The sequence below is a fragment of the Protobothrops mucrosquamatus genome, unplaced genomic scaffold, assembly GCF_001527695.2.
Source record: "Protobothrops mucrosquamatus isolate PMUCROS unplaced genomic scaffold, P.Mucros_1.0 scaffold8313, whole genome shotgun sequence".
Lineage (NCBI taxonomy): Eukaryota > Metazoa > Chordata > Lepidosauria > Squamata > Viperidae > Protobothrops > Protobothrops mucrosquamatus.
The window spans coordinates 1-12653 of record NW_015394109.1 but is presented as its reverse complement, the minus strand read 5'-3'; the positions used below and the strand labels follow the sequence as shown (position 1 = coordinate 12653).

At 39.1% G+C, this 12653-nt stretch overlaps 1 protein-coding gene across 1 annotated transcript; it reads left to right on the top strand.

The window, feature by feature from the left end:
* Positions 1-4957: 4957 nt before the first annotated feature.
* Positions 4958-11262, top strand: LOC107300747 (protein TFG-like; the record flags this gene model as incomplete). The annotated part of the gene is made up of 5 exons (XM_015830046.1): positions 4958-5075; positions 7438-7637; positions 9890-9973; positions 10165-10311; positions 11095-11262. Coding segments are annotated over exons 2-5 (583 nt in total), but the record flags the coding sequence as incomplete, so codon positions are not given.
* Positions 11263-12653: the final 1391 nt, after the last annotated feature.

Sequence of the window (12653 nt, the reverse complement as noted above, 5' to 3'; positions counted from 1 at the left end):
CCCCCGTTTGATGCTGGAAATTACAATGAGCAGTTTGTACCTCTGTAAATGAAGTTCCCTGAGGCTGGGCTGTGACAAATGTGGTTCTCCCAGTGATCCCTGATTTAAAAAGCTACAAAGGATCGTTGCTTGAAAGAAGGGGACAGAATGGCCAAGGTCATTCGAGCTAGATCTCCACGATATATATATAAAAAAAGAGAGGTTGAGACTCTAGAATCTAGAGTGCAGAGAAGAGCAACAAAGGTGATTAGGGGACTGAAGGCGAAAAACCAACGAAGAACGGTTGCAGAAATTGGATATGTCCATTGTAATGAAAAGAAGGACTAGGGCAGTGGTTCTCAACCTGTGGGTCGGGACCCCATTTGGGGTCGATCGACCATTTCATGGGGGTCGCCAAGCAAGGCTGTCCGCCATTTTTTTTGTCCGCCACTTTTCCCCCTTTTCCGGGGGGGTGCCTTACCTCCCTTGGGCTGGGCCAGCTGGTGGTTGGCCTGCTCCGTCTCTGCCGCTTGCCAGCTATGCCTCGGCCGGCGCAGGGGGCGGAACCACGCATGTGCGGCGCTCCCGGGCAGGGAAAGTCCTCGACTTACGACCGGCTGGATAGTCCTCGACTTACGACCGGTCTAGTCCTCGACTTACGACCGGTTAGTCCTCGACTTACGACCGGTTTAGTCCTCGACTTACGACCGGTTGGGGTCGCAGCATTAAAAAGGTTGAGAACCACTGGACTAGGGGGTGTTCCAATGTCTCAGGGGCTGCCACAAAGAAGAAGGGGTCAACCTATTCTCCAAAGCATCTGAAGGCAGAGCAAGAAGCAATGGATGGAAACTATTCAAGGAGAGATTCAACATAGAACTAAGGAGAAATTTCCTGACAATTAATAATAATAATAAAGTTGGAAGGGACCTTGGAGGTCATCGATTCCAACCCCCTGCCCAGGCAGGAACCCTACACCATTTCAGACAAACGGCTGTCCAGTCTCTTCTTAAAAACTTCCAGTTTTGGAGCATTCACCACTTCTGGAGGCAGGTTGTTCCATTGGTTAATTGTTCTAACTGTCAGGAAGTTTCTCCTTAGTTCTAGGTTGCTTCTCTCCTTGATTAGTTTCCATCCGTTGCTTCTTGTCCTGCCTTCAGGCATTTTAGAAAATAGCTTGACTCCCTCTTCTTTGTGGCAGCCCCTGAGATATTGGAACACTGCTATCATGTCCTCCCTCGTCCTTCTCTTCGTTAAACTAGACATACCCAGTTCCAGCAACCGTAGAACAATTAATGGAACGACTTGAGTCCACAAATTGTGGGTGCGCCAATACTGGAGTTTTTAAAGACAAGATTTGTCTGAAATGGTGTAGGGTTTCCTGCTTGAGCAGAGGGTTGGACTAGAACACCTCCAAGGTCTCTTCCAACTCTGTTATTCTGTTATTGTTAGAGGGAGGGTTTTGCTTTAAAATCTGACTTTTGAAATGAATGGATTTATTCCACATTTATGACTTGGAAACTTGTCTCATTTGAAAATTCTCAAGAATCCAAGCTCTCGTCAATTTCTTTATTGTCAGGACCTCTTTATTTCCTCAACAATATAGGTATTCTGCCTCCTATTTGATTCTAATACTTAATCACTGCTCAAAGTGGAGCATTCTACTGAGAAGTGTTCAATTTTTAAATCTTTTAAAGTTGTTATGTGATTATGTTACTTTATTGGAATTGAAGAACTTGATGGTTTCTGATGTAGGCTTATAAAATGCATTGGTGCTTTTTGTATGCTTAAAATAAAACTAAGTTATGCTAAATATACTCAGATGGAAGACTTTGGGGTGTTTTTCATATGAAAGTATTCTTAAAATATCTTTAGAGTCTGCCAGGAATGAGGCAGGCTGTGTAAACACTGTGAAATATTAAAATAATATATTTAAATAAGCTCTCCTTCTTAGACCACAACTTAAGGAAGCTTTTATTAAAATAATTGCTTTGTAATGCTTCAAACTGAACCAGAGGTACATAATACAGGTAGTCCTTGACTTAGGACCACAAATGAGTCCAAACTCTCTGTTGCTAAGTGAGTTTTGTCCCATTTTACAACTTTTCTTGCCACAGTTAAGTGAATCACTGCAGTTAAGTTAGTAACATGGCTGTTAAGTGAATCTGGCTTCCCCATTGACTTTGCTGGTCAGAAGGTCACAAAAGTTTATTACATGATCCTGGGACACTACAACTATCATACGTATGAACCAGTTGCCAAGTATTCTGATTTTGATCATGTGACCATGAGGATGCTGCAATGGTCGTAAATCACTTTTTTCAGTGCTGTTGAAGCTTTGAACAGTCACTGAATGAATGGTTGCAAGTTAAGGCTACCTGTAAAGCATTCCACACTTAAGCTATAATTACAGGTAGTCCTTTACTTAGAACCATTCATTTATTTACCATTCATTTACTTACATGAGCAATGAAAAATGTGACTGACAACCAGTCCTCACACTTACAGCTAATATAGCACCCCCACAGTCACATAATCAGAATTCAGGCACTTGGCAACCATCATGTATTTACAATGGCTGCAGCATCCTGGGGGGTTCACGTGATCGCCTTTTATGACCTTTCCAGCCAGCTCATGGCAAGCAAAATCAGTGGGAAGAGCCAGATTTTCTTAATGACCACATGATTCACTTGACAACTGCAGTGATTTGCTTAACATCTGTGGCAAAAAAGTCGTAAAATCGGGCACAATTCACTTAACTGCCTTGCAACAATGGAAATTCTGGTCTCAGTGGTGGTCGTAAGTCAAGGACTACCTGTAATTCCTTAACATATGCACAGTACAATTCTTATATGTCTCGAAATAGACAGTTGTTGAGTTCAGTGAGACTTCTTCTTAGATAAGTGAATATAGAATTTTAGCCGAGATGTAGTCCCAAATTATCTGCTTTTAATGAAAATTGGACTGAAAACTTCATGTATATCCAAAACAAGTTCACTTGTAAGATTTTGGCTGTCTCTTGATTACAAATTAAACTGAAAAGATGACTTCTAGAGCAGTACAGGTGGTCCTTGACTTACAACAGTTCATTTAGTGACCGTTCGAAGTTACAATAGCACTGAAAAAAGTGACTTATGACAGTTTTTCACACTTACAACTGTTGATCGTGTAATCAAAATTCAGGTACTTGCAACTGACTCATTTTTATGACGGTTGCCGTGCCCTGGGATCAGGTGATCACCTTTTGCAACCTTCTGACCAGCAAAGTCAATGGGGAAGCCAGATTCACTTAATAACCGTGTTACTAACTAAACAACTGCAGTGATTCACTTAACAACTGTAGCAAGAAAGATTGTAAAATGAGGCAAAATTCATTTAACAACTTTTCTCAATTAGCAACAGGACTATCTGTAGTATAAAGTTCCAGAGCATTAGTTAATTTGATGCAGCAGAGATGGTAAGCTTTATGGCATCTTAAATATTGGTAGGATTCTTGTGGAATATCTTTTAGTGGTGATTCTGAAATGGATGTTGGTTTTTAAAATTACTGTATGCCACTATAGATTAACTCCTTTATACTTTCCTGTTCTACAATATAATCATTAAATTACAAACAAAAAGTTAAAGCAGAAGAAATGTAAACAAATAATACAGTATTTAAAAACACTTTTGGGGGAACTTCATTTCAAAATGTTTTTGTTTGGATCTTGACAATAGTAAGAATAAATTGGTATTTCTATTTCTCTGATATCCAAAGTCAGAGATTGTTCTTAGGGCTGTAACATTGCATCACAGTTCTTGCTGCAACTTAAAATATGTACATTTCATTAAAAATTAAGGCTGAATTCTCAATTAGATTTAAAATTATTCTTCAGTTCATCTAAATAGCAGTAGATGATAGCCTCTTTCCTGTTTGCGTCAAACAATTTTGCTGAATTATGCTTGTCACTGCATGATACAATATTTATTTTGTAATGCATATTGAGCCCATCAAGCAGCTGGTCTGGTTGTTGCCAGAGGAAAGGGGGTTTATTGTTTTGTGTACTGGGTTTTATCTTTGTAAGCCACCTGGAGTCACCGAGAGTGAGTTGGGCAGCCATGTTCTTAATAAATAAATAGTAATTATTGAAACAAATTGTTTATACTTTCTCTCCCCTTCCCTCCCTCCTGGTGTATATAAGACTTTTATTTAATCAAACACTAATTCAAGATAATGCAATACAACATATTCAACAGCACTTGGATTAATTGTTCCTCATAATGTATGTTACCTATTGAATGAGATCTCTCCTTTCTCTTCTCCGACATAGGTGAAATTCATTCAGAATTTTGTTTGGAGTTTTTAGTACTGGAAGGAAAGAAATACTGTACATCTACAGTAATAGAGAATTAGGGAAAGTTTTTCTGTATGCTTTGGGCGGGGAGCTGTCAATATGCTGTTATACGTGTTATTTGAATTTGGTTTTGATTTGATAAACTGAAATTTATAAAAAACATCTCGTTTTTGACACTATTATTAAATATTAAAATATAGGTTTTACATGGGAACAATCTAAAATATAGGGACTATAACTTTTTAGACGTTCGTTTTCGGGTATTCTTTCCAACCTTCGATCCTCCTAGCAAGATTCAGGTTTTTTATTCTAGAATTACAGAAGTGACTGTTTTATAGTTTTGAACTACGTCTAACCTTTTGGCCACCAAGTATCATGATCACTGAGATGTGTTTGAATATTAGTAGCTTGGGTTGGTAGTTGGGCTGTTGGTTTGATCTCCGAGCAACTGAGTTATATGGTTTACAGTCCTAAGTTATTCTTAATGGAATACTTAAAAGCAGGATATTTTTGCAATAATACAAATCAAGGACTAGTGGAATCAGTGTAGTTTCAGGGTTACATCTTGAGAATGTAAACATTTATGTGTAAACTTGTTTATGAATGATATTGGTCTCTTGAAAAATGGAAACTAAATCTAACTTAATGTTCTGTGCAGGTATTGTGCACTACTGCCTATTTTGCTAATTACCACTGTATGGCGGGGTATTTGACATCCAGCTGAAAGTTAAAAGAATTATTCTTTTGGAAACCAGTGCAAAACAGGTAATTTACACATTTGATATTTTTATAGAATTTATCAAAGTATAAAGTATCATGAAGTTAGAGTGATAACTGTTTTTTATTATTTTGTGATATGTCATTAGTAAATTGGGCTCCAACTGTTTAAAATAACCAATTTTATCAAAAGTAATTGAAACATTGTTTTCATCATCTCCACAAAAAAAATCACCCAAAATCTCATGATCCTTCATGAGAATCAACACAAAAGTTGTGAGATTTCACATTATGACTCCAGAAATCTTGCAAGATTTTGGCAAAAAATCTTTTTTTAAAATGGAAACTTTAAATGCTGACAATGAATATCTTGATGCCTGTGTCACTCTTTTAGCCAATGATGTACTGTGCTTATGGTATGTATGGTTGACAAAGTTGCAATTGTCCTTTATAATTTCTTACTTTTCCCTGTGTCTACATTTTTGGATTTATGTTTTAAAAGATTTGTTTATTTCTTAGCATACAGTGAGGGGAAAAATTATTTGATCCCCTGCTGATTTTGTATGTTTGCCTACTGACAAAGAAATAATCAGTCAATAATTTTAATGGTAGGTTTATTTTAACAGTGAGAGACAGAATAACAACAAAAAAATCCAGAAAAACACATTTCAAAAAAGTTATAAATTGATTTGCATTTTAATGAGTGAAATAAGTATTTGATCCCCTATCAATCAGCAAGATTTCTGGCTCCCAGGTGTTTTTTATACAAGTAATAAACTTGAGATTAGGAGCACTCTCTTAAAGCTTGTTACCTGTATAAAAGACACCTGTCCACAGAAACAATCAGATTCCAAACTTTCCACCATGGCCAAGACCAAAGAGCTGTCCAAGGATGTCAGGGACAAGATTGTAGACCTACATAAGGCTGGAATGGGCTACAAGACTATCGCCAAGCAGCTTGATGAGAAGGTTACAACAATTGGTGCGATTATTTGCAAATGGAAGAAACACAAAATAACTGTCAATCTCCCTTGATCTGGGGCTTCATGCAAGATCTCACCTCGTGGAGTTTCAGTGATCATGAGAACAGTGAGGAATCAGTCCAGAACTATATGGGAGGATGTTGTCAATGATCTCAAGGCAGCTGGGATCATAGTCACCAAGAAAACAATTGGTAACACATTACTCCGTGAAGGACTGAAATCCTGCAGTGCCCACAAGGTCCCCCTGCTCAAGAAAGCACATGTACAGGCCCGTCTGAAGTTTGCCAATGAACATCTGAATCATTCAGAGGAGAACTGGGTGAAAGTGTTGTGGTCAGATGAGACCAAATCGAGCTCTTTGGCATCAACTCAATTCGCCGTGTTTGGAGGAGGAGGAGGAATGCTGCCTATGACCCCAAGAATACCATCCCCACCATCAAACATGGAGGTGGAAACATTATGCTTTGCGGATGTTTTTCTACTAAGGGAACAGGACAACTTCACTGCATCAAAGGGATGATGGATGGGGCCATGTACTATCAAATCTTGGGTGAGAACCTTCTTCCCTCAGTCAGGGCATTGAAAATGGGTCGTGGATGGCTATTCCAGCATGACAATGACCCAAAACACACGGCCAAGGCAACAAAGGAGTGGCTCAAGAAGAAGCACATTAAGGTCCTGGAGTAGCCTAGACGGTCTTCAGACCTTAATCCCATAGGAAATCTGTGGAGGGAGCTGAAGGTTCGAGTTGCAAACGTCAGCCTCAAAACCTCAATGACTTGGAGAGGATCTGCAAAGAGGAATGGGACAAAATCCCTCCTGAGATGCATGCAAACTTGGTGACCAACTACAAGAAACATCTGATCTCTGTGATTACCAACAAGGATTTTTCCACCAAGTACTAAGTCATGTTTTGCGAAGGGGTCAAATACTTATTTCTCTCATTAAAATGCAAATCAATTTATAACTTTTTTGAAATGCTTTTTTCTGGATTTTTTTTTGTTATTCTGTCTCTCACTGTTAAAATAAACCTACCATTAAAATTATAGACTGATCATTTCTTTGTCAGTGGGCAAACATACAAAATCAGCAGGGAATCACATAATTTTCCCCCTCAATGTGCCAAATAGATGAGTATTTTTTAAGAATGACAGTTCTTCAAAATTAAAATTGCAAATTCAGTTTGGGTCACTTTGAAAGGAATCTAACTTTCCTTCAGAATTTTACAAAGCTACTGAAAAGCCAGGGCATGAGATATTCCTGTTAATAATGCCCTGCCATTTATTTACGCACATATACGAATACACACACACCGGGGTGGGGGGAGAGTAGAATTTTGTTCCTTTTCCCCCACCATGAGCCTACTTTGTCTTTTGATTAAATTGATAGATATTCATGTTACTAATCCATTTTTATATTTCTATAAGAAGACCTGTCGTAACTATGAACGGCCAACTGGATTTGAGTGGAAAGCTTATAATTAAAGCTCAGCTGGGTGATGATATTAGGAGAATTCCAATTCACAATGAGGATATTACCTATGATGAGTTGGTGCTCATGATGCAGAGAGTTTTCAGGGGGAAACTGCTGAGCAACGATGAAGTTACCATAAAATATAAGGATGAAGGTAGGATTTTTTACCTTCTATTTTCTAATGTTATTTAATAATGAAAAATCTTAATGGAAGTCTTCAGCTTTTGCTTTGGAACACGTTTTTTTCTAGCACGTTCAAAGCCTATGAAATTACAAAATACAGAATAATACAGTGTAATTAGATCTTTCTGAGTTACATTGAATCTTACATTGTATAGTTACTATATGATTGTATCATTAAATTGCAACAGATTTTCTGTAGGCAGTAACGTTTTGTACAATCACACTTGTACTATATATGTATCTCCTCCTTTGTTTTATCTTCTTCTGTGTTGGGCCATTGGCCACATGTTTGAAATCAATCTAAAATGGCTGTTTGCCTTAAAATGATACAAGTGTGGCATAACTTTTATAGTAAAATATGAAGAGTTGCAGATCTAAGATTTAGGAACCAGTGACATAATATGAAATTTATCCACGGGAGTGGACTTGTATTGGAGAGGCAGGTGGATGAAAGAAACAGCTTGGAAAGATAACCTGTCCTTGATGAATCTGTTGGGCACTGATGAAGACACTTACAGTATTCTCAATGAGAGATTTATATAGTCCTATCTTGCTACAATTAGAGGGCAGACATTTTGTGAATCCCTGGAGAGACAATAGTTAATGCAGTAAATATAAATTCTGACCTATATGTATAAAGTTTACATAATTTTCAATTTGAATGGAAAGCCTCAGACAGTACTTCTCAGGTATATATTATCCAAACTTTGTCTTTTGTTTAGCACTAACCAGAATTTTTTTTTCCTGGTTTTTGTTGGAACACTAATAGAGCTTACCAGGGCTTTTTTTCTCAGCGAAAAGGTGGCGGAACTCAAACCTGGCCACGCCCCCATCAAACCCTAGGACCGCCCCTTTAGAAAAAAGATGCAAGTAAAATGTGGGAGGGGCTACTTCCAGTTTGGGAGGGGCTATTTCCGGTGCGGCCGGCCCGGAAAAAGGTGCCGGAACGCCGTTCCGCCGCGTTCCGGCAGAAAAAAAGCCCTGGAGCTTACACATTTCATAAATGATTCAGAAGTGCATTACAGCTCTTACAAATGAAGTATTTTTAGTAATTAAAACAGACAGACATTTGTTTATATGTTTCCATATGAGTATTTGAAAAAAGCAGCTGTTTCCATGGAATAATTAAAGCATTCATTTTTAAAGTGACTAATAGAGTAGCTACATCCTTTTTCAGAATTCGCATAGAATCCTGAAAAAGTATATACTTAAATAAATGGCAAAGAGATATTCTGTTTGTACTAGAGCCCAAACATTCTTTCAAAACATTTTCAACCTATTCACAGCTCGATTAAATGGCATAAGCTGAGTGGTTGCATTTTGTAATTGTTGCACCTTGGATAAGCTTAGTGGCATTTCTTGTTAATTATTGACTGGCAATAATTGCATCTTGGAGCATTATTATATGAAAAATACTATGAATGGTTATAGCACAGCTTTAAGTATTATATACCTATTAAGTATTATATACCTATTAAGTATTATATACCTATAGCACAGCTTTAAGTATTATATACCTATTTCTAATAGGTACCTAAGGTACCTATTAGAAAATTTGCTGTGAATATTTTTAATTACCTCCACTTGAAAATTTAGTGCTAATTTTGCACTAAAAATTAATTTCAATGATATATATGCTTAATGTCTTGGTAACATCCCTACATAGTCATAAGACATAGTCATTTTATGTTTGGACTACTGCAACAGTTCTACATGAGGCTATCCTTGAAGAGTATTCAGAAGCTATAGCTGGTGCAGAGTGCAGTGGTGCTGGAAGTTTTTTGGGCCCCGAGAGTGGACTATGAAACATCACTTCTCCACGAGCTGTACTGGGTGCAATTCAAGGTGTTGGCAATCACTTTTAAAGCCCCTCATGGCATCGGTCCAGGTTACTTGAGGGACCATCTCATCTCAGTGGGATTGGTCCACCTCACCCGTGCTAGCAGAGGAGGCAGGCTGCGGGCCCCATTTTTAATTTATATATCACAAAGAATCTTTATGATATCAAAGCTGCCCTACTATTACTTGCAGATTATGGAGCAAAACCTTGGAACAAGTTTTGACAGCACTTCAACTCTGCCTGTACTGTCAGGTTTTATTTGATTCCTGCCCTCTCCCAACTGCTTGCTATCTTTTGGAAATAGATTTTTAAATGACTGACACTGATATGTGGGAGGTTTTTTTGGAAGTTGTATCTGATTCCTCATTCTCCTTAATTAACAGATGGAGATCTTATAACAATCTTTGATAGTTCAGATCTTTCCTTCGCAATTCAGTGCAGTAGAATCCTGAAACTGACACTATTTGGTAAGTAAAAATATTGTTAAAAATTGCTTGATACTTTTTTATTTTATTTTGCTTGGTAATAATAATAATCATGTAACATAGACGGTACGTATCATTTGTTTCGAAGAAGTTCATACAAGTTATAAGGTCTTAAGACTATTTTGTCTTGTCTTGTCTTGTGAAAACTTATTAGTATAATATCTGTTTTATAGTTAATGGGCAGCCAAGACCGCTAGAGTCAAATCAGGTAAAATACCTTCGCCGAGAACTGATAGAGCTTCGCAACAAAGTGAATCGTTTATTGGATTGCTTAGAACCTCCTGCTGAGCCAGGACTTTCTACTAGTCTGGCTGAAAATGGTAAGTTGATAACTGTTACTTAAAAATAGATTGATGTGGATGTCCCTTCTCATAAACTATGCTTGCCTAAAAATGTGCAAACATTCCAGGGTGGAAATGCTCTGTTCCCTAAACGTCCTGTTCCAGCCTCATTTGCCATTTAGTTTATTTAAAATATTTATATGGCTGCCCATTTTAAAATGAGAGCTTTGAGTGCCTCATAATCATAACAAATCAATTGCAAAGTAAAAAGAAAAAAAACAGAAAAAGAAAAACACAGCCCCATAAACTCTCCAATGCAGCCTATAATACTCTGCTCGATTTAGTTTTATTTTATGCTGCCTTTATGATTTCTTTTATAAGTAACTCAAGGTGGCAAATATACATGACTCCTCCTATTCTTACAACAGCACTGTGAGGTGGGTTGGGCTGCAGGGTAGTAAATGGCCAAGATCACCTAGGTGGCTTTCGGGTCTGAGGTGGGACTAGAACTCATAGTCTCCTGATTTTTAGGCCAGCACATTAAGCACTGCATCAAGTGGCCTTTCCTTTCTTAAAAGAAATATTCTGACTGCAAAATTGGTTTGAGTGAGGTGTTTTAGGTGAGGACTAAATGTTTTTTCCAATAAGGAATCATTTCTGATAAGGTCCAATTGAAATATTTTGGGTTTGGAATTTTCACCTTGAAACTTTTTGCTATAATTGCTTTAAATCTGTAAAGTTTGGGCTTGGTACTTAACAGTGTTAAGTACTACTATCATTTTCGTAATATCAGGCCTCTGGAAATTTCCATCTCTGTTTCAGATGTTGCAGAGGGTAGGGAAGACAAGCCTACTACTGCCGATTCAACTGTCAAGCCGTCTACTCAAGTTATAGCAGCAAGTATGTCTGCTTTTGATCCATTAAAAAATCAAGATGAAATCAACAAAAATGTCTTGTCAGCATTTGGGCTGACAGATGATCAGGTGTCGGGTAAGAATATATATTTTATTGAAACTGTTGCTGAAGTTTGCTGTTTCAGAATTGGCCAGGCATACGGCAATTTTATAGATGGTATAGGTCAGACATGTCAAACACAAGGCCCGGGGGCCGGATGCGGCCCACGAAGTGGTTTCATGTGGCTCGCAAAGCCATCCTGGAAACAGGGAACGGCCCCCGCTGCCTTGGCCCTGGCCCAGGCCAGCCGGGAGCCAATGTACAATTTTGTGGTGGCCATCTATGTTGAAACGTATTCAGTCTTAGCTCCACAAGACCGTCTGGAAACAGCGAGGAACCAGCCCCTGCTGCATTGCCCCTGCCCCCTGGGTGCTTGCTGGGGAGGTGTCACCCTTTGTGAGGAATGAAGAAATGCACCATCGCCTGGAAGTGGCCAGCAAATGGCCCTGGCCTACTTCACATATCCGGCTTGATGGACTCCGGGGGAGGGGTTTCGGCAGGCAGTGGGGCGCTCTCACAGTGCCAAGAGGCTGAGCCCCCACAGGCACCCTTGACGTAAACGATGTAGAGCTAGCCATGCTCACCCAGTAGGCTGCACCCACCCTGGCCACACACACCCGGCCCCCCGAGGGCAACCGCAATGCTGATGCGGCCCTCAATGAAATTGAGTTTGACACCCCTGGTATAGGTAGCTCTCATTTAAGGGCTAGGCGCTTATCAACCATTCAGTTTAAAGACAGCTCTTGTAAAGTACTTCTGACCATCACAAAACACTCTCCCTCCCTCCCCCTCTCCCTCTCTCTCCCCCCTCCTCTCCCCTCCCCTCCCCTCCCCTCTCTCTTATACACTCACACACACACACACACACACCATGGTCATGTGAGAAGGCATGAAGAGAAACGGAGATAAGGATTTTAGCTCCATGTGTTCGCTTAACAACTGCAACCAGGAGTGCTGGAATTGCGGTTGCTGAGTGCAGCATTCACGTGACATCTTGCTTAACAACTGCTTCATTTAATAACCAAGATTCCGTCTCAATTGCGGTTGTTAAGTGACAACTACCTGTACGTGAAGGAACTTCAAATTTGAAAATTTTGCATGAATTATTTTTACCTCCCCCAATGGAGCTGAAACTCCATATTCTCTTTCTTCCCCCCCCTTTGGTGTCTGTTATCTATACTTCTTTCCAACTTGAATTCAGTACAAACCTGTAGCTCTTGAGACCACCAAGTATACATTTGAACCATCACACAGATAGTCCTCGACTTAACCACCATTCATTTAGTGACTGTTCAATGTTGCAATGCCACTAAAAAAGTGACATGACTGTTTTTCACACTTAACAACTCTTGCAGCATCCCTGTGATCACATCATCAAAATTTAGGTGTTTTGCAACTGGCATGTATTTATGACATATGCAGTGTCC